At 35.5% G+C, this 22,755-nt stretch overlaps 2 protein-coding genes across 2 annotated transcripts; one reads left to right on the top strand and one right to left on the bottom strand.

Moving 5' to 3' along the window:
* Positions 1 to 490: 490 nt before the first annotated feature.
* On the top strand, positions 491 to 16,829 carry LOC142976570 (leucine-rich PPR motif-containing protein, mitochondrial-like). Its single transcript, XM_076120005.1, has 16 exons — positions 491 to 683; positions 754 to 1,098; positions 1,409 to 1,565; positions 1,867 to 1,976; positions 2,272 to 2,503; positions 2,865 to 3,071; positions 3,480 to 3,693; positions 4,044 to 4,256; positions 10,764 to 10,984; positions 11,332 to 11,508; positions 11,970 to 12,128; positions 12,536 to 12,750; positions 13,143 to 13,316; positions 13,711 to 13,933; positions 14,641 to 14,863; positions 15,264 to 16,829. Exons 1-16 carry the CDS (start codon positions 556 to 558, stop codon positions 15,440 to 15,442), a joined length of 3,177 nt encoding a protein of 1,058 aa, XP_075976120.1. The 5' UTR covers positions 491 to 555; the 3' UTR covers positions 15,443 to 16,829.
* Positions 16,830 to 17,056: 227 nt separating this feature from the next.
* Positions 17,057 to 22,171, bottom strand: LOC142978683 (intraflagellar transport protein 74 homolog). The gene is made up of 11 exons (XM_076123236.1): positions 21,960 to 22,171; positions 21,292 to 21,418; positions 20,711 to 20,948; positions 19,694 to 19,890; positions 19,172 to 19,348; positions 18,884 to 19,009; positions 18,689 to 18,790; positions 18,235 to 18,540; positions 17,862 to 17,976; positions 17,636 to 17,745; positions 17,057 to 17,365 (listed from the first exon to the last, which is right to left on the bottom strand). Exons 1-11 carry the CDS (start codon positions 22,064 to 22,066, stop codon positions 17,153 to 17,155), a joined length of 1,818 nt encoding a protein of 605 aa, XP_075979351.1. The 5' UTR covers positions 22,067 to 22,171; the 3' UTR covers positions 17,057 to 17,152.
* Between the last annotated feature and the right edge of the window lie 584 nt (positions 22,172 to 22,755).

Below are 22,755 nucleotides of genomic sequence, written 5' to 3' on the forward strand. Positions count from 1 at the left end.
AACCTTTTTAATACTTTGGTAAAACTATTCGTTGCTCATTAGTTATACCTGTGAAAAGAGTTTTTTTAATGAAACGTAAAGCTGCTCCGCGAAAATATTCGAACGTGCTCTGAAAGAGTAGTTAGTTTTGTAAATGTTTATCTCAATTATTAGTCAAACAAAAGTAAAACTCAGAAAGTGCATCATCAGTACAGTTAGTTGTTGCAAAACATGAACTCAAATTCCATTGATTAAGTTTTTTTTCAATCTATCATTATTAAATTTATAATTTCACTAAATCTTCAAGTTATGATAATCATGAATAAGGATGAACATTTATCCCCCATTTACTTCCCCAAATTTTTAACCCATACCTTCGGCTCTTCTTTACAATGAACTTTTGTTTTGAGACTGAATGCCTATCTTTAATTTAAAAATTGTTTTTATCTTAAACCGATTGATCTCATAGGGCAATAATAAACGCCATGTCAATGTCAATTGCCAAGATTGTCAACCAATGTTTTGATAAAATTCCGAATCCGAATCGTGCGTTTGAATTTAGACAAAAAGTTAAAAATGTTAACTCGACAGTATATTAAAATTGCAAGTACTTCACGAGCACTCTTACGAAATCGCATTGTACTAAATAAAAAATATGTTGGAGATCTATGTTTATGTAATACCAGCAATCAAAGTTTGTCTAGGTTAGTTTTGTATTTTGTAACATTTTCTGGGATAATTTTGCCTATTTGTTAACTTTAATACTATTTACAGGCTAATAGGAACTACCCCTTGTATAAGGCAGGTAGAAAATACAGTAAATGAACCAGTAGACAAACAAGTTTCTAAAAAGCTTACTGATAGTCAGTCGGGTATAAGATCGACACTATCTTCCGAGGAAGTCCTTGAGAAGTTCATTACCGGCCTGAGCACAGATATTTATCAGAAGAACAGAGTATACAGGAATGATTTCACGAGAATATTAGCCAAAGTAAAAGAACTGAACTTTTCAAAGAAGAAGCAAGGTCTACTTTTGATTCAGTGTTGTGGTGAACTGATGCCTGATGAAACTCCGGCTGCTCGGATGATGTTAGTAGAAGAGGTGTGGAATACTATCAAGTAAGTATTACCTGTTAATGTCTTGACTTTCTCAAATTAGACAATAACTCCTAAACCCATACATTACCATTGTATTAGGTTTAGTTACTATTAAACTATTTTAACAATGTTTGTAGTAAGCATATTTATTGTATAATTACACTAGTTTAGTGTAACATGCTTATAGAGCTGAATAAAATGAAAAGGAATTGATTCTGAAGATCACTTTATTATACTTATGAAACAAAAATATTAGCATAGTGCATATATTTAGGACTAAACCACTTGAGAGTAAGGAAAATATCATAAAGTTATGGTTATAAATTTTCAGACCCCACACCCAATTTGACATAGACCATTACAATGAACTGCTAAAAGTGTACATAGCCAACAATAGAACTATGACAGTCAGTTTGTTCCTAGAGAAGATGGCACCAATCAAACCTAACATGACTACTTATGAGCTCATATTGAGAGCTTTGGGAGAGGTAAGTCTTTAAATCTTTTATTTGACTACATATTTGACCATGTCCGTGGTTTTACCAATTGAATTTCCTATTGAAACCAGCTGAGAGAGTTGTTTATAGTGACGAAGTACATAGCTGTGTAATTTTTATTCTCTTATAAACTGATACAACAAATGGTTAGCCTTGCTGTCTCTGTTATAAATTTCTTGGATTGGATTTTTTGTGTCATTATAGAAAGGAATTTGTTATATATAGTTGAATATTTTACGAACTCTGCTAGTGCTTAGAAACCTGACATAATAATAAAATCTTTTTTGCTCAGGCTGGTGACTTGAATCAAGCAACAGAAGTGATCTCTAATATGAAGTCTCAAGGGCTGCCTGCAAATGAAGATATATTTAATTCACTTATTATCTGTCAAGGAAAGGCCGGGTAAGTTAGAAACTATATTACGTACTACTCACTCACTGAAACAACTAAATCTAAAGCTTTGTATGTTGCAAATATTTTGTTTATTATCAATACAATAATACTTGTCGACAGTAGTCACTGCTTTAGTAAAACAATTTTTTTAATACATATATATATTATCACACCCTTTTCCCATAGAGGTAAGCAGAGTACAAACAATACCACTTGGTATTATTATGACGTTTACGAACTTCCCTTGCCTCATACACATTGATACATCTTGTAATACAGGACCATTCTCTTTAATATTTTACAGGAAACTAGAAAACATATCAGAAGTATTCACAATGATGAAATCTCTTAAAATAGAAGCTTCAATAGACACATACACAGCATTAGTCCGAGCACTAGCATGGAACAAGAAGCCTACCTTAGCATTGGACAAAATGAGGGAAGCTGAGAGAGCAGGGTTACTGTTCATGGAGTCACATGTTATGGAGATTGTGAAGACGTTTGCTGCGGTTGGCTTGTACACGCATATTACTCAGGTTTGTGGTTCTATATTTCTGTTGGGGTAAAGCATTTTCCTCAAGTAAACCAGCATAAATATTCTATTGACAATGTAGCTAAAGAATCATAGAAGCATAAGTTCAGATTCACAAACTGTTTAAGTATTTGATAGTTGGTCTTACAATTTTAAATGTTTAATCCAGGTATGAGATTGATGAACTCATGGACTCTGGACTTGCTAGGACTATAACTCTTAGAGTCAAAACAATGAAAATAATGATTTATATCAAATAATAAGTTTGTAGTGGGGTTGAAATCCATCTCAATCTGTGCCATTATGTTATGTATCTTTGCTACAGTGCCATAAAATGAATAGTTATACTGAAAATTGTATTTCAGGTACTCAAGTTTCTGCCGGAAGAAACCTTATCCAAACCATCAATATCGCCATACATGCAGAGTGTGACCACTCAACTGGTGTTTCAAAATCAACCTATAGCTGCCTTAGAGATATACAAGTGTTTGAAAGTGCCGTCATTTGGACCTAATGATGACCAAGGACTGCATGGAAGGAGTCTAGTTAGAGATTGTGTTAAAGCTGCTATGGTAAGTTGAATATTTCAGGCATTAATGTCTAAAATATCCTTTTAATCTCCTATTTACTCTTGAACAGTGAAATAAACGATAAGCTGACCTAGTCAAGAATTTTTCCCGTCGTTTAAAGATATTTGTTCCAACATCTATACCGTCGCAACCCCTAAAAAGGCCACAGTTGGCCATGTACTGTGTCCAAAAGATTAGTAAAATTTGCAGGCAAAAATTGTCAGCACCATATTTTCATACACGCAAGACTTCATCAATTGACACTAACGCGTATACCTACGTGTACGGCATTGAGCGCACGTATCGGGTTATGACTTAAACTAAAACTGACGAGTTATCTCTTTAAATCCTTTTAATATCAAATTGCTTTTAATATCAAAACTGCTGTTTAATTTAAGATTTTATTTCCAGCCTGCCAGCGTCATAGGCCTAATAACTCAAGAGCTAATGTCATCAGGGCGTAATCCCATAGCACTGCAGAACGCGGCCGAAGCTGCCTTACAACTGGGCAAAGTTCCTCTTGCATTGGACATGTTAGGTAGAATGAAGCAAATGGGTATACCGTTAAGACCGCATTACTTCTGGCCGTTATTGTTGCATAGTTCTAGAAGTTATGGAGAAAAAGGTATGCAGAATATTTAATGATTTGTTTGAAGAAGTTGATTTGTTGTAGTTTAAGATGTGTATTGTTTAGGCGCAAGAATTTTATTAATTTGGATCTACGTCTTCTACCGCATAATAATGTTAGATACATCACCAGCCCTCATTCACTTTTCTCATATTATTTTTTAAAGAATTAATATTTTAGCTTGGGTTCAAGAACACATAAACATTTGTTGTGTCAAATTCATAACCTTCTTGCACACAGCGTGTTAAATTGGGCGCCGTCAAGTAGAATTCTGTCAATCTCCATGCTTTTGTTTCGTGGACCGTCCTACCAAATTCCGTTTTATAAACTAAACAATAAAATTACAGGTATAATGAACACACTAACAACGATGATGCAAATGGACGTGAAACCGGACTACGAGACGATAATAGAATACACGCTTCCGTTCGTGAGCTTCACGTCTCCACAGAATTTGATGAAGAAGTTCCAAGAGACGGGTCTGACGGTCACTACTGTGTTGACTCCTATGATGGAGACGCTGTTGAAGACTGGGCAGGTGCGGTCCGCTACTGAGTTGTGTGAGTAAATGCAAAATTTCTTATAGATTTTTTTATTGGAGACCTATTTTTTTTTATAACCCATTACTGTCCCACAGCAGTGCAAGGGTCTCCTCCCAAACGAGGTGGAGGGCTCTATATGAGATGTAAAAACTTAGATAATAAAATTTACAAATGGTCTCAAGCAAACACTCTATGTTCGGTTTTTCTATTGGTTAAGTTAACTTTGTTAGGTATAATTTTGACAGAGAATAAGTCGACTGGTCCTAAACCATTTTTTGGAAGACTCACTTAAAATATTTTTAAGGTAGGGCGTATCGGATAGTAAATCAAACAACGAATGCTGAGTAAAAACTGGCTATATTGTAATAAAACATCTGAATATATAGGGAGATGTGCAATATAAAGGTACATACACACCACACCTCCCACCAAGAGAAAAAAAAAATAACATGAATACATTTTTTTTTTACATAAGAGCAGTATCATGAAAATAAATCCTTATTTCTAATTAATATGCTTAAGGAATAAAGCTAAACATGTTTTAGATAATATAACTTGAATAAAGACATTTATTATAACTTAAGTATATAATACCTTTAAGTAGGTGTACTTATTTGGCTAATTAACACATAACTTTATAAAGCAATATTATAAATAATAGGTTATACAAGTTTTGCTTACAATTGATAATAATAAAAAAAAAGATATACAAGTGTGGTTTGATATAAAAATAAATATTTTATATTTAATTATATTTAGTTATGCTGTAAACAATTTTGTTCGATTTTTATGAATTATATCCAATTTACCATTTTTAATAATTTGTACATTTGGTGACATATCCTGAACAACTAAATAGGGACCTAAATATATGCTGTCTAGCTTATTATTATTACCTTCATTTCTTATCAAAACTAAATCATTTGGTTTGTATACTATAGGGTTAATACATTTGTCATAAACATGTTTTCTTACAAATTTGCTTTTGAGTAGATTTTCCCTTGCTTCCTTTTGAGATAATTGTAAGCGATATTTTAATTCGCAAGGATAACTGTCATGATTATAAAGTGGTTCTACTATGTTATTATTCAAATTACTGGGAAGTGAACATATTTTACCAAAGACCAATTCATAGGGTGTAAATTTAGTTACAGTGTGTACCGACGTATTATAGGAGAAACACCAATACGGAACCCATTGGCTCCACGATTCTGGGTGGTTGTCCGTCTGTATACGTAAATACGAGCTCAAGTGTTTGTGAGAATTTTCCAGTGCACCAATGCTTTGGTGGTGGTAAGCTGTGGAATTTAAGTGTTTTATATTTAAGAGCTTACAAACCTGTTGAAAAACTGAAGACATAAACTCAGATCCTCTGTCCGTTGCTATTTCTTTGGGTAACCCGTAGCGAAGAATAAAACAGTTAACTAAAGCTTGAGCTACCTCTTCGGCTTTCTTTGAAATTAAAGGATGTGCTACAACATATTTAGTTAATTCACATTGTAGGGTAAAAATATATGAAAAATTATAACAATCCCTATCCAGCGGTCCTACCAAATCTAAATAAATTTTCTCGAAAGCACTTGTGGCCGTCGAGGTTACTACCATTGGTTCCTTAACATGTACAGCATGTTTTTGTTTCTGACATTTTTCGCATTTTTTAACGAATTCTCTGACATCTTTATCCAATCCCGGCCAGTAATAATATTTCTTAATATTATTGAGCATCCTTCTCATACCCGCGTGGCCACTAGTGGGTAAGAGATGGAAGTCATTTAATATTACTTTCCTATCATCCTTATCATCGATTCTTTTGACGTCATTTATAATAAATAATCTAAGTGCGCACTTATTTCCTAACGATTTTACGGTATTTAATAATTTTTGTACAAATATATTATTATTTTTAGTTTTAATAACGCATACTTCATTGATATTTATCTCTTTACAAAAATAATCCATAATAAAAATTGTCGACATACTTTCTACATAACAAAACGCGTTTCTTTCACGACTTATATTCTTTTGACTTCGTAATTTATTTAATTCTTCCTTATCTATAAGTCTAAGCTCTACAGCCATTCTTGGTTTAATATGACTTCCGATAACATTTGGCTGATCAGACCAACTGCAATCAGAAACCATATCAAACGCAGAATCCTGTAACTTTCTTGCCTGTGCCCGAGTGGTCACATTTATATGAGACTCAGTCATATTTTTTAAATCTTCTGACGTAAAAGAAATCCGAGACAAAGCATCTGCAGCTGCGTTGTCCGAACCCTTTACATATTCTACAATAAAATCGTATTCCTCTAATAAAAGCCTAAACTTCATTAGCCTACTTGATGGATCACGCATGTTAAACAAATAAATTAATGGACGATGGTCTGTAAGAATTTTGAATTTGCGACCATAAAGATATGGGCGAAAATATTTTACAGCCCAAACAATAGCCAATAATTCCTTTTCAATGGTTGGATACCGTTTTTCAGCAACATTGAGACTTCTGCTAGCAAATGCGATAGGTTTATTATTTTTATTACTTAAGATTGCGCCAATTGCGTATCCTGATGCGTCCGTTTGTAATATAAATTGATTGCTTTCTGAGAAATCTGGATATTCTAATACAGGGGCAGAAACTAAACAATGTTTTAACTCTTCGAATGAATTTTGACAGTCTTGATTCCACACAAAAGGTAAATTTTTCTTAGATAAATTGTTCAGGGGATAAGCTATTTGCGCAAAGTTGGGAATAAACTTTCTGTAATAATTAACAAAGGCTATGAATCGTTTGACCTCGTCAATAGACTTTGGACAAGGATAATTTTTTACTATTTCTATTTTACTTGGATCCGGCAAAACGCCACCACTTGATACTATATGTCCTAAATAAAGCATTTCCTTTTTGAAAAAATCACATTTTTCTGGGTTGAGTTTTAAATTAACTTTCTTTAATCTTTCAAAAACATCTTGTAAGTTTCTAGATTTTTCTACTAAATTTCTCCCGAATACAATCAAATCGTCCTGATAAACCAAGCATTTCTCGTAAGTTAGACCTGCCATCGCCATAGTCATCATGCGAGAAAATGAAGACGGACTGGTTTTGAGCCCCCTGGGCATTCTAGTTAGTTGATACTGTCCTGAACAAAATCCTGTGTATTTTCTACTGTTTTCATCTAGTTTTACATTATGAAAACCTTGATATAAATCTAGATGACTGAAATAAATACATCCGGATAAAGCATCTAATATTTCGGTTATGTTTGGGAGAGGGAATTTGTCATCCTCTATACAGTTATTTAATTTTCTATAATCTATCACTAATCTCCATTTTTTCTCACCACTAGCATCAGGTTTTTTGGGGACCAACAAGACAGGACTACTCCATTCACTCCTACACTGCTCTATAATTCCTTCCTGTAACATTTTACCTATTTGTCTATCTATTTCCTTTTTCTGGGCGTGAGGAAGTCTATATGGCTTCGAAAATATCGGTGTAGTATTCGGTTTTAAAGATATTGTATGTTTATAAATATCAGTCGTAGTTAAAGTGTCGCCTGGTAAATAAAACACATCACTATACTTCGCACATAAATTCTCTACAGCCACCTGTTCTTCATGATTCAAATGCTTTAATTGCAAAATTGAAAACAACTTCTTAACGCGATTTGCATTTGACTCGCTTTTATCGAAGTTGCATATGGTATAGTCCTTAAGGTTATGTATTATTGGCTTAATTTCTTCAAGTGTAAAATGGTTTTCGGTCGTGTTTAATATTTTTATAGGAATTCTACCGCATATCGGCTTAACTACAGAACTCGCCAAATAAATTCCGTCACTAATATCCGACGCGCAAACTACACATTCATCGGTGAAATCTGTAGACACATAGTGTACGGACTCGCATCTCGGTGGAATCTCTAAAGCATTATTATTACATACATATATAGGCAAACTAATTTTACTATTCAGAGTAGATAATGTGATTGAATTATGGCTAAAATCCAATACCGCCTTGTACTTTGCTAAAAAGTCTTGTCCTATAATACCATTCGCCCGAATTGGTAAGAAATCAAATATATAAAATTTATGTCTCAATTGATTACCATTAACGTTTAAGTTTAAATAATAATATCCAATTGTAATAATCTGGCCACCAATACCCGTTATGCTTATGTTTTCTTTGTAATACGATATCTGATGCTCTAAAATATGTTTATACTTCACGGCTGAGATCGATGCACCCGTGTCAAGTAACCAATTAAATGAGATGTTATTTATAGCTAAACTAATTGAACAGTTACTTTTACATGATAAAATTCTAGTCTCGAAAAAACTTATTATCCGTATTTGTTGATGTGGAAGGTACTTCCGAAGCCGATACGAGATTAACGTTGTTGTTGCTCATCCTTTGATTTCGATTATTATGATAGTAAGACCTACCTCTGAAGGGCCTGCGAAAAGAGCTCTGCTGCACCTGCTGCTGATTGTGAGGGCCGTGCCATCCACCACGGTGTCCGCCAGCGTTGTTGTATCCGCCACGCTGTGGCCTGCGCTGTCGATCGGTCTGGTTAGCATAACCTCGATGACCTCTTGCAAAATTCTGCCTGAAACACCTAGGATTTCTATTATTGTAATACATACCAAGCACTTCACCTGAAGTTGCCGACGAACTCATTTCTTCATCCTGCGCTGCCTGTATCGCGTCCTTGAGAGAGCTAAAATTCTGAGAGGCTATTATTGTGCTTAATCTACGGTTTCGCAAACCATCAGCGAATTTTTTAACGGCATGTTGTTCATTTATTGGTTTCAATATATTATAACTCTCGGTATTGCCCTTGGCTTGCGAAATCGTGAGATCAACGAAAAGCTCAGTAATTTGTTTCCCATAATCCTGCACAGACAAATCATTTTGTCTCATAGAATTCAGTTTACTCTGAATAGCTGATGGTGACTTTTGTGGCAATAAAACTCTTCTCATATCATTCACCAAGTCTTCAATGCTAGGGTAACTAGGCGATAATCTCAATTTTGCAGCTTGGGATAATCTACTCTTTAGCACAAATGTAATTAATTGCTTTTTACATTCACTAGCAGACAGAATAGAGCTATAATACTCGATATTATCGATCAACTGCTTAATATTGGACACCTCGTCGGTCATGAGGGGTAATAAATTTAGAGCAACTTTAATATCAAATGAAGACATTGTCACAATATCAGAACCCTTACAAGGTTTACATAAATTTATTACTTCAGCGTATATGCTCTGGAACCTCTCACTAAATTTATAAAATATTTCAGAGTCGCTACTTGTAACATTACCCTTCTTAATGTTATCTAATATCTCAGCAACACAATTAGAATATCTTATGAATATTTCATTTACCTCAACCAATTTCTTAGCTAATACGCTTCCAGTTCTGCGAGATGGTCCAATTTTAATTAAATATACTCTTACTGCTTTTATTTCATTACATAATGTCTCTATTTGTAAAGCCATAACTTATTATAACATACGTAATAAATTGGTTTTGAACACATTGTATCTATACCTTTGCACATGCCGTAATATAAAACCGTGTCCTTTGTCTTCAGGGAGTTATTGTACCGCACTACCGCACGAAATTAGAGAAATACGAACCGGAATTTAGGGTATCACTCAATATATTCAATTTACCGCACTTGTACACATTTTTTTTTATTTATTTTTTTTATTTTTTTTTCTGCACATCACTTTCTCTTTGACCGTTTCGCTGCCTAAACATCGGTATTGTCCATCGGCGCCTTCGGAATCGCACGCAGAAATGACCGTCGAAGTGTATGGTGGTGAAATTGCTGCTCTATCCACTCCAGATGACACCTCTTGTAGACCTTATACACGACATACAGCACACCCAAGGCCATCAACGTGAGCATCACAAGCAGTATAATATTCGTAGTCCCGATGTGGGTTCTAATCTCCTCCACTGAAGCCTGGTTCGTTCCGCCAGATGCGGTTTGGGCGATGATCACCTCTTCTTTTGATTTAGTGGATCCCATCTTTCTTCTCTGTATTTTCTAACCCGGTACACACCTCTAGCGAGTAACCATTGAGTATATAGTCCAACATCTTCGTCGCACAAGTCACCGACCGAATATAGTCAAGGAATGTTAAACAGACGCGCAAAATTTTCCACTGTTACCGAACTTTAGCAGGGTCGCCATGTAAGGTAGGGCGTATCGGATAGTAAATCAAACAACGAATGCTGAGTAAAAACTGGCTATATTGTAATAAAACATCTGAATATATAGGGAGATGTGCAATATAAAGGTACATACACACCACAATTTCTTTCAATAATCTCAAAACGTTTTCACTTATTTGGTCGTATAACATATACATAAACAATAACACATAAAACTTTAGAAAGTTTTAAAATATGTCACCTATAAACCAATTTAGCCAAGCCAAGCGCAGCGTAAGGACACTACCTACCTTTTCTCGAATATTGTACTCGTACTAATTCAAAAACCCTAATCCCTCAGGTGAACTATTCAAAGGCAAGGTAGACACAGAGAGAATATTACAACCTCTTCTACGAGGCTACCTAATGAGCAGTGATGTACAATCTACGGTACATACATTAGAAGATATAACTAGTAAAGCAATGGACCCGAATAAAGACTGGGTTGGTAGGTTCCTGTGCAAGTTCATGCAGCATAAGAAGGTTAAGGAAGATATTAGCGATCTTTTTGAGTTATTGAAGGTAAGTAATATTTATATAAAATCTTATTTTTTAAGAAGTAAATTTAATGCTGTGAGTTGCGTGTAGGATCGTCGTCAAAGTACAAAAATGTAAAAAAAAAGAGAGAGTTAGAGTTACATTATTGACCTTTAAAGAGTTTATAATGTCTTTTTACATACCTGTTTCGGGTTTCATAAAACAATTATGTAGGTACTTATTAAATATTTTTTATTCTGCATTTTACTCAACAAAAAATGACAAGAAAGAGTGAAGAAAAGTTATGTTTTGGAATGAATTCTTGTTTGCGCAAATTTTCTGCTTTCGGCAAAACACTATCAAGTTTCAAATATTTCGTTCTTTATTCCCAGGGTCTAAACAACAGTTCACTGAAAATATCTACAGTCGCCGCAGACTACTGCATATCACGTCTCCCGGACAAATACAACCAGGATACGATGGAGGAGTTCAAAGAAATCCTTGTCAATCTCACTGATGAACGTCTGATAGATGATGGTGTTGTGTTTGACCAGGCTATGCCACACCCGGTATGTATATTTAACCGACTTCAAAAAAAGGAGGAGGTTCTCAATTCGACTGTATATTATATTTTTTTCTGTTTGTTACCTCATTACTTTTTTGAATAATAAATAATATATAAAGTACGAAAGTAAGTAATAGTAAAATAATTGTCTGTAATTTTTCATGCTTTTGGATGGATGTTAAATTAACAATAGTGGCCAAGTAAAATTTGTGTAATGGTAGTTCAGTGTAAGATGTAGAATCAATATTTTTTAGCTGATTGCTACCTTATATCCAATCTTTTCTTAAGGGACCGTTTAAATAAAATGCTTTTTTTATAGAACACACTGACTGTAAATATTATTATCCTACTTGATATAACACGTTATTTCTCTTTTAAATTGCTAGGTGCAATGAGTCAGACACCTAAAAATACGACAGAATTTTTCCATCGGCTTGTTACTTCATATTCCGCCGAACATTCCAGAAACAAATGAACGAGGATTCTCTCCGCGCGCACCTGAGTGAATTGGAAGCTAAGGGCATGAACACACGCGGCGTGCTCAGGAAGCTGCTACAACAGTACTGTAGGGAAGGCAATCTTGTTGCGGCCAGGGAGATGGCGAACAAGTGTCAGAAGGAAGGGGTATGTTAAAGAGAATTTTTATTTTTAAGTAGCTATCTAACGCTGCGGCCATACCCGCAACATTTGCAACTGCTGGTTACAAGTTATCGAGTCCAACTACTGAGCAAGAACTTTTTTCAATTACTGTAGGAAATTCTAAGTAATGTCATCGAAATTGGTCATAAGCGCGCGAATAGGCGTTAAGCCCTTTGACTCAGGTCGGCAAAACATGTCTACTGTCACACCCTCTTGTTACTTGTTAGTATGCCGGAGATGAAGTTACAAGATCGTTATATGGGAATTGGCTCGCCCTCCACTACTAGGGAGTGTCCATCAAACCCTAATGCATTCTCACTCGGCATTATCTACGCCTTCGATCATAACATTCGTAATGATGGATTGATAGACAGTCATTTACTTATTCCCAGGTGTTCCTCTCTGCCGGTATGAAAGCAGCTATTTTCGATCTTCACGTGAAACTCGGCGAGCTAGACTTAGCAGAAATAGCACTAGCAGATCTCAGCAAGTCGTCTCCTAACTTCACACTGGATGAGTTCAAAGTTATAGATTTTGCGACTCTAATGGTCTATAGAAAGAAGATGAAGCAAGCTGTTGCTATGATTAATGAACAGTCTAAAAAACGGTAAGAACTTTGGCTTGTTACGCTACTGAACGTACTTGTAAAAGTTTCAACATAATAAATAATCAACGTATTTTCTTTGAATTAAAAATATTTCAGACTAAAACATTATATCAGCCAGTTATTTGATCGCAACAAAATATAAGCTTTTGATGTGACTATGTCGTATTTCTATTCATGTGTTTTTCATTTTTCATAAAATGTAGCTGATTTCCCTTATTACTCATATGTGGATAACGGTCTGGCTGCACATTTACCCAAACATTTTTAACCTAAATGAATTGTCTGTATCATAATGTGTGACCGATTGAAAACTTTTTTATTTCAATGTTTTTTGTCATACGCCATAGTCTTTATTCCTAAACTACGTAATTTAAATATTTATTTCTTTATAGGAATGTAGTAGGCGGTCGTGGTATAGCAATGAATTGCTGGCGACTACTCGACGCGACGGCAGCGCAAGGAACTCCGGCCGAAGTACGGACAATGTTCGATCTGCTCGTCAAACTTAAATACTGCAAACCTAACAACGCGCTACTAGGACCTCTTGTTAGAGTGCATTTGAAAGAGTAAGTTAATAACATAGAATTTTCTTCATTTTAATTTTGTGATGGACGTAGACGTACTCGTACGTATACGTAAGTAATGTGTACTAATATTCAGCAAATTATTCCTTTTTTACTTTCTTACTAAAAATTTCAAAGTCATTTCTCCTCGACGTAAGCTTATGGGTACATACGGGTCACAGTATAACACTAAACATCAACTTTAGAAAGGTGTCTTATCCTTACCGTATAAAATCTTTCAAATTGTTCAAATTTAATATTAAATAACCATTCACACTACTGTATAAAAAGGCATAGGATGAAAAAAAAAATACCACTTACGTCCATCTTTCTCTAAAAGTCCGAATCAATTACTTCAAATCCCAATATCATAAAACTCCATTTACCAATATTTCAGTAACAAACTCGAGAACGCGGTCAAAGAATTCGTCCGCCTATCAACAAAGTACGGCAAGACTCCGCTCAAACACGAGCTACTATGTCACATACTGCATACAATGAGTGAAGGACAGTCTGAGGATAATTTCATGAATGTTGAGAAGGTTAATGGATGGATGAACAAGCTCGTGCAAACTGTGCTGGAGACTGATAGGAAAGTGCATGGACCGGGGGATGTGCAGGTTAGAATTATTTTATTACTACCTTTGTTTATCTTACTATAATTTAAGTAGCACTTTTTGAGAATAATATTAATTAATATCAATTTCTCGTCTTGGATTTAAATAATTCAGCGTTATTTTTAGGTAGATTCATATTTTTGACGATATTTTAATCAAGTTAATCTTATAAAATTTGTCCATTTTAAATCAAGCTAATCTAAAACACTTTTGTATATATTTATTATGATTAGATTCTGGCGGTTATACTTATTAGTAAATGGACAATGAATGGCATTATTAACATTACCAATTCTCATGACGCGACTCACGCTTGACCAAAAATTAAGAGTGCTGGCAAATTTATATTTTCTATTCCTCCATATTCTAGGTTTTATTTTATTGTTTGATTGACGATAACATACCTAGTTATATAGTTTCCTCCTATTTCGTTTCAAACAACATTTTATGTACATACTTAGGTGCAACGCAGACGACAGACTATCCTTGATGCACTTTTTAGTCTGTGAAAATAGAACTTACGCAATTATATGTAGTAACGCGCCGGACTTTTTGCGCGTTGTGTGCGTTACTGCATATAATGGCATAAGTTCTATTTTCACAGACTAAAAAGTGCGTCACGGATAGTCTGTCGTCTGCGCTGCACCCTATAGTGATAACTAACCATATTATATTCAACTCACGACTAAAATATTATATCTCACTTTCAGCTAACTCTAATAGCAGCGCTAGCGGACGTGAACTACAAGAAGACTCTCCGCAAGATCCTCTTGGACCCGAGCACGCGCTTCCACCCGGACGCACTCCGCCGTCGCTGCGAACGTTTCGCCGACGAGAAGAAAGCACATGCATTAGAAAACATTGCTGAGTGCGCGAAAGATATCAGACATGTTGATGTGCCAGAGATCTATGAATTGATTCTGGATGTTCATCGTAAGTGCATTTTTGTAAGCTTTTATTTGGTTTCAGTTTAACGTCATTAGAAACCTTGCAAGTCAATTCTCAGATTGATTGTTTAATACAGTCACGAGATTACCATTCGATAGTATCGAGTATGAATCTATTGAAATATGTCAATATTTTAGTAAATTTAACAAAAGGAGTTGTATCTAAGAGTTTCTGATCACATAAGGGGCTTCATTTGTATATAAATGTTCAATAGGTTGTTTCACAAAGAATTCGCGAAAGAAATTCTTTAAAATTATCTTCGTGTGAAGTGTTTCAAGGGTGATCCATTGTTATAACTGATTTTAATTTTATGAATAATTTACGGTACACCTATAGGCCAGTCCTTGGTGCCATAAAAATTCTCAAACGTTATTTTCTTACACAGAACGTGACAACGACTACGCGTCAGCGATGGCACTATGGTCGAGAATGCAGGAAAAAGACATGCAACCTTCAAAGAAGTTCGTACAAAACTTATGCGGTTTAATCAAGTCCTGTCAAAAAGATATACCAGCCGATCTAGCTAACCTACTCGATAAACAAGCTAAAGTTTCTAAGAACTAATTTAAATGCAGTTATAGATTTACAGTCACGATGCAAAAATATGTATAGATGTTTACTGTTGATGCTCTTTTGTTTTCCAAACTTGTGTCAGGGGGCGTTCCCACTATGTCGTAATGATTAATTTATCGTTGGACGACTGTCGTCTCTAGCTGTTCCCTTACGATTGTTTATTTTCAAAAATTTTATCGTTTAGTGACTGTCGTATCTAGCCGTCCCCACTGTCACGATAATCTGTCGTCACTGCAAAAAATGTCGTACACGACAGTAAGTCGTGCCGTTCTATATGTGAACACCTCCATTTAAACATATAAGCCACGACACTTAAAACAACACGATTATCTGTCGTCACGACATAGCGGGAACGCGCCCTTACAATGCAAAAACATGGTTAGATGTTTACTGTTGAAGCTCTTTTGTTTTCTTAACTTGTGTCAGTCTAATCTCTATGCTCGGACCAATAAGTTGCGCGTCGACTGCGTTGTAATCCGAGCATACGGACCGTACGATTTGTTTCTACGTAATAATTTCTGTGGCGTCGAAATGCCGATCCAGTGGACGTATTCTCATAGAAGTCAATACAAAGCTTGAAATTCTTACGATCCGTATGCTCAGAGATTCCAACGCATTGGACAAGCAGCTTTACAAAGGTGCGAACTACGTCAAACATTATTTTATCGAACCTCTCTCGCACTTGCAGGTCTTGTGTCATTGTTATTATTGTTACATTCCTATGACCCGTTAGACTGTGACGTAGTTCGCACGTTTGTAATGTCTCACTCTAAAGCATAGCAACTCAACTAAATATCAAGTAGAACTATGTGCTCATTCACGTTGACTCGCGGGCGCGGTGGCGGGCGCGGTGGCGGGCGCGGTCGCGAAATTTCAAACATATGGCGATGTACCGAAGTGTTCACGTACAAACCGTTCGCGCGGTCTAAGTCGCGGGCGAGCTAGCGGCGTCGCGCGCGGCCCGCGTGGCGCGCTCGCGCCAATATCAAACAAGTGAAGATGTTCGTGTGTGTTCACGTCGAACTAGCGGTGGCGGGCGCGATTCACTCGCGATGTCAAGTAAGATCAACCAGTTTGAGCCAGTTTGAGCCGAACGCCCGCCTGGCGGCCAACGTGAACACAAATCGCCACGTCCCCGCGCTCGCGACCGCCACCGCGCCCGCGAGTTCCAACGTGAACAAGCACTATAACTTAATGTGCTGACAAAGTGCTTGTAGTGACAAGCAAGTGTTCGGTATTCATGTAGTGTACAAAATATTGTACATTTGACATTGTAAATTTTTAGTATTTACTACGAATTAGATTTGTTGTGTATAAATTAAGAGTAATTAAAACAAATATGTCTGTGATATTAAATTATTGACGTAATAAAATAAGATTATAATTATTTTGTGTGTAATTTCGTTACTTACCAGTGTTTATTCAACTAGATTTAAGACTACATTATTCTTGTTGTTATATGAACGTACACAAAAGAAAGTAAAAGAAAAATATTTCCCAATTAAGAGAAAATCCTAGTAAACTATACTTAAACTGTACATTCTGACTAATAATAAAAAAATAAAAATAACTAACTTATCCAGCCGTTTGAAAATAAACATATTTTTTAACATTAAGTTAACATAATCACTTTCAATCGTTAATATTTAATACACAAACAATAAAATACAAACATAATTAACACACAACCACAACTACAAATCAATAAGACTTCGTATTATTCATATCTTCGATAATCTTCTTGTTCAATGTGGCTAGTTCTTCCATAGCTTGCTTCTTCAACGGTTCGTAGTCAGCTTTCAAAGTGATAGAAGCAATGTCCTCTTCTAAAACAGTTTTACGAGTTTCTAGTTGTGCTAGCTGGTCTTCTAAGCTGTTTAGCTTTGTGTACATTTCGTTACCGTCGAGGCTCGCCTGGAAATATGAATAGAGTTATTATGTACGTAAGCTTAGTACTTTTTAACTTGTTGCTAAAATCGACGTGGATAAGAGGTTTAGGTGCTTGATACAACATCCTGAATGATTTACCGTACCACTAACATTCAATTTTTTTTAGCGTCCATTGCGACCTTAAGGAGCCTTTTAGTGAAGCGGGAAAGCTGTCTTTAATTCTCATTTTTTTTAAACTCGGGATCTTTAAATTCATTTAGTAACTGTAGGCATAAAATTAGAAAAGAAAATCACCTGCAGCTTTTTCAATTTATTCGTCGCTTCCACTACAGCGCTCTCTGTCGGCGCCAATTTCTCTCTTAGCTGCTGTAGTTCAGTTTGCAACTCCTTTTTCTGTCCTTCGCCTAACATAAAAAATGAAAACTTATTATCATGTGGCCCCTGATTACGAAAACAGTTCTCAAAAGCAAGCAAAAGATTTTAAACCTAACTATTTCGACTTTGGTAAATTATTTCTCACCGCTGTCTCGCAGTTTTTCCAAATCTGAGAGTGTTACGAGTTCTTCTTTCATAACTTTAGTCTTCTCTGGTAATGTTTGTAATTCAGTAGCAAGACGCTCTCTTGTTGATTCTGCCTGTAAAATTGATAAAGATACTGTCATATTTAGGAATTTAAGCCCAACCTCTTCTGGCTTAGATATTATTATTTTGAAGACTCGCTATTTGACTTATAGTTGCATTGTTATGTATTTTCCTTGTATGAAAATAAATCGTGACAGATTAAGAACCTTCCCTTTTTCGCTTTTAAAGTCAGTGAAAGGTAATGTTGTTGTGTAGGCTGTGAATGTATTCTAGGGAAATGTAATGAAATTAAGTCTTAGATTTTCTCTTACCTTCTTCAAATTGCTCTGAAACCTCTCATAATCCTTCGTAAGCATTTCAATAGTCTTCTTACTATCATCATATTGAGACACATATCCTTCCTTCTGCTTCAACGAATCAATTTCACTCAAATCTAGATCAATGTTAGAACTGCTATGTTCTAATGAAAATACGATGTCTTTTTCTAATTGATCGATTTTTTCTTTCTCTTTTTTAAGGTTCTCTTCGTAAGTAGACATAAACGAGTCCATTGTTTCTTCGCGTTTTTTCAGTTCACGGTATTTTTGATGACGTTCGGAGTTTCCTTCTTCTAAATCCTGTAGGTTTTAAAATGTTTGGAATTATAATCTCCTATCTTTGGATATAAAGAAGGCATGTTTAAAATAAGAAATAATGCAGAATTGTTTGTTTCAATGTTTTCTGTTAATAATAAAGTAGGTACGTATATGCTATCATAGTACTCACTTGTTCAGCTTGCTCGATTAATTCCTGCACCTTTTTTATTTGTTCCTTTAAGTTTGCAGCATTGCTGTCCAACGAAGCTATGGCTGCATTGTCTTCACGAACCTACAAACAGAAATAATCAAGTATTTGATTTCTTCTACATTATCTCCGCATTTTGAATTTCAATTGACTTGCTTAACGTCTTTCTATTCTTACTTGCAGTAACAACTTCTCCCTTTCTTCTTGTGGATCCAAGCGATTGTTCATCTCATTTTTCATATTATCCCGTTTTTCTTCGGCAGCTGCTAAACGACGATGTAACTCTAATAGATGAACTTTTATCTGAAATCATTTTAATCATAACTAGGCTATTATTGGTGGTACAACTTCGGATATCACTAGTTTTAATTGATGCCAGTGGGTATGGTATAAGAAAAAAAAATGAGCAATTTTCCAACGTTCATACTTGTGTCAGGAGGCATAAGTTTTAAAAGAAAAACTTACTTGAGAAGCAGATATTTCTTTACTGAATTCTTCCTTCTCTCTATTGAGTAGGTCCAGTTGTGTTCTTGCTTGTTCTACTTCTTCCCGGAGGGCTGATGCTGTTGCTTCCATTTCATTGTATTCGTCTTTTTGTTCTTGTGTCATCTCTGATAGTAGCTTTGTTATTGTCGATTGTTCCTGTTAAAAAATATAACGTTGTTTTATTTGAAATTGAAGATTATAGCATCTATCATGAGATAGTTTAATAACATTGGTATAGAAGTCCTGTTCGATAGACATCTATCTTTTATCTATTGACTGTCAAAGTAGATTATTTGTGTTCATGTTACACAACAGATAAATATTTTTAAGCCATCCCTGTGATCTCCAAATATCTGTAGAAATGTCATCTTATTTCAAGTGAAGTTAATAAATAATGTTTTTCAATCGTAACTTTCCTAACATTAGTCTCTCTCCGTTAAAACGTCATGCCTCATAACTAACTTCTCAATCATTCTATCCTGCCAAAACATCAACAGGTACCTTATCCATCTGTTCTCTGAGCTGCCTCAACTGATTCTCCTTCCGTTGTTTCTCCATGAACACCTGTTCCACTTCGTCCTGCATCTTCTGGTTACTCGCCTCCAGGTCTCTAGTCTGTTCTTCCACTGACTGCTTGGTCGCTTCGCCATTGGCTATGCGTATGGCAGTGTTGTAGTCAGCTAGACGGCCTTGCAAGTCTAGAAAGAAACAATCGTCTTATTTGAGATGGTTTAAATTATTTCCTAAGATGCTTGTGTATAATAAAGGAATGCTTTAAAATGGATAATCGTAGTTATTTGTACGTCCCAAGATGTTCAGTATGGTTTTTTTTAATGACGTTTTCTTTTATAACGTGCACGACGCACGTGTTAAATTACGTTTAAACCTCGCTATATAACCTACGTAAATATTTTAAAACCTATTACAATTTCGAATCCTAACCTAAATCAATAATAATTATAGATTGAAAATATTTTCTTCTATTGCTATTAAGCTAACACGGCTAACCAGAATATTTGATCATCAATAAGGGTTTTTAACATGCCTGATAATACAATGGTATAATCATTTAAAACTATAATAGGCAACAGTAACTGACGTTTTGAGGCCAAAACAAACGTATGTTGTGAGATAAAATTGACGCAAATCTCATTAAGTTTGACGTAGAATGAGCTTATCTCGTTGATATGGATACCTCATTACTGCCATCATTATTTCTAACCAGAATATCTCATATTTGGTTATTTCAATGGTATCTGTGGTTATTATCGTGCAAAATCAGTTCAGATTTTAGAGTTCAAGACAGAAGTTATTATCCCAACATTCGATTTTTTTAAAACGAAGAAAAATCTATGTACATTTGATTGTACCGCATTAAACTAACTCATGTTATGGCAGGTATTATTATATTCAGCAGTTTGCGCCCAAACCGTTTATTGTTTATGTACAATAGACAAACAACACACGTAGGTTTGATATCGACATAATAAAAAGAGCTCTTAAATAAAGGTAACTAACCCGTTAATTCCTGAGCCAGTTCCCTAACCCTCTTCTCATAATGTTTCTTAGCGGACCTCTCCCTCTCCCCCGCATCTGCCTTCTCACTCAACCTAGCTATTTCTGCCTTCATCTCTCTCACTTTGACTTGCATCAGCTCTTCCCAATAACGCTTGTCTTGAAGCTGCCTAGTGCGGAACCCTCGAGCTGTGCCGGTGCGAAGACCTGATATACCTTGTTGGGTTATGGGTCTGTCAATCTGGGGAAATACAATTTATGAAGATTTTCGCTAACTTTGTGACACTCTAAAACTTGGTCATAAAGATCTTTTGACCAAATTTTTCAGTGGAAAATAAACTACTCGTAGACATCCAATCTAATGCTCAATTGCCTACAATCTTTCTTCTTCATAGAAATTTTTGTATATAGCTCCATAATTTATCTACAAATCAGTTAACAATCAGCTAAGTTTACAGTTACTGGAAAGCACCTAAGGTAGCACGTCCTGCTGAGAGTTCCAGCAATGTCAGCTGTCGTTAATCCTAGTCAAATGCTTAATCATGTTAGTAACGCACAGAGAAGAAAAATCTTGGTATTCTTACCATAGAAAACCCAGTCATAGCAGTGGGTTGTCTGCTGGCTGTCGGCGGCGCTGGTCCGAAGCCAGCCGTCGACAGCCTTGACGCTGTGCTCACTCTGTATGCTGAAGTGGGTCTCATTGCGCTGCTTCTAACAAAATTAAATAAAGTGAAATCATATTATGGGCACGTTCGAAAACAATTTCTATACGTCTAAATGTTAGGCTCAAAATATCGTATTCTATTATATCGAGTAGAATGTAAAATCTATATATAAAATAGATTACCTATACCTAATGTAGTTGAATCTATAATATTAATTATAGATTCAACTACATTAGGTATTCATGCAGCGGTAATGACATTAAACCGACCATTTAGCATCAACAAAGGGCACGTTTTATTATCGATAGATAATCAAAACTACAAAACCTAAATGATACGCCGATACTAGTAGCATCTGAATATACAATGGTTATGTTTTCGTTTCATTTTTCACTAGAATTTTGTGCCATGAATCTATTTAATTATCATACATACCCACTACTTTGAGTTTCGATTTGTCTATAACTTTACAAACTGCTCACCACACAGTCATTAGCCACAACTATTTTCTTCTACTTTTGATATCAATAGTCCAATATCTAACAAAATCAATTACTAACACAAATTAGCTATTACACTCTCCTTACCTTGAAACAGCCGAGCCACTATTGGTGTATTCTCTATAACCGCGCCTGGACACGGGTCGCGAGGCGTCTAGCCTCCTTCCCCCCGCGCTACCCTCCGAATAGTCCATAAATTATGCCAACTAATTATTTATTTCACATAAAAATGCAGGTCAAGTGTGGCGAAATGTCGACAGGCGCATTAGCTTTGTTGTTGACGCGTTGCCATGGTAACGAGACGCCAAACGGCAGCCATTTTTTTTCTATTCGTTTTGAGAGGTTAGTTCTATGAAGGTAGACTGCTGTTTGGTATGATGGGATCCATTAAAATGAGTTCTTTGCCTATACATAGATCTGGAGATTAGATCAGTACGTCCATTTACCAAAGTGATGGTATTATAATGTCTTCATTATTAATGGAAACGGGCAGGCGTATCTGTATACTATCTACTTTTCTAAGTAAATGTAATTACAAGATTGTTCTTGTAAAAATGCGGTATTGTATAGTTTTTATTTAGTACCCGCATGATCTTGTACTTGTGATATGCTAACGATTTAGAGGACAATATTACGAAGAGAGCTAAAACAAAAATGGTTTTAAATTTTTATGTTAATAATAGTATGTACATAATTTCGTGATATTATGTACGTCCGCTTCATTATAGTAATGTAAATGTTTGATTAAAGAAAAATAAAAGTCCAAGCTAGACGAAAAAGCTTGCGTAGTGGCAATATGGCTAATCTAAAATCTAAAATTTGATAAAAGTTTAAACGAATTAGGTAGGTAGAATTTCAAATTCCCTATGTTATTATTTTTATA

Source organism: Anticarsia gemmatalis, chromosome 1 (assembly GCF_050436995.1).
Source record: "Anticarsia gemmatalis isolate Benzon Research Colony breed Stoneville strain chromosome 1, ilAntGemm2 primary, whole genome shotgun sequence".
NCBI lineage: Eukaryota > Metazoa > Arthropoda > Insecta > Lepidoptera > Erebidae > Anticarsia > Anticarsia gemmatalis.

Excerpts from the sequence above, each read along its gene's own strand:
- LOC142976570 (XM_076120005.1), top strand. The coding sequence starts at position 556 with ATGTTAACTCGACAGTATATTAAAATTGCAAGTACTTCACGAGCACTC. Across the intron at positions 11,509-11,969 it reads ACCAGGCTATGCCACACCCG|AAACAAATGAACGAGGATTC; the intron begins GTATGTATATTT and ends CGAACATTCCAG. Across the intron at positions 14,864-15,263 it reads ATTGATTCTGGATGTTCATC|AACGTGACAACGACTACGCG; the intron begins GTAAGTGCATTT and ends TTTCTTACACAG.
- LOC142978683 (XM_076123236.1), bottom strand. The coding sequence starts at position 22,066 with ATGGACTATTCGGAGGGTAGCGCGGGGGGAAGGAGGCTAGACGCCTCG. Across the intron at positions 17,746-17,861 it reads GGAAAAACTGCGAGACAGCG|GCGAAGGACAGAAAAAGGAG; the intron begins GTGAGAAATAAT and ends TTTTTATGTTAG. Across the intron at positions 17,366-17,635 it reads ATAAATTGAAAAAGCTGCAG|GCGAGCCTCGACGGTAACGA; the intron begins GTGATTTTCTTT and ends TCATATTTCCAG.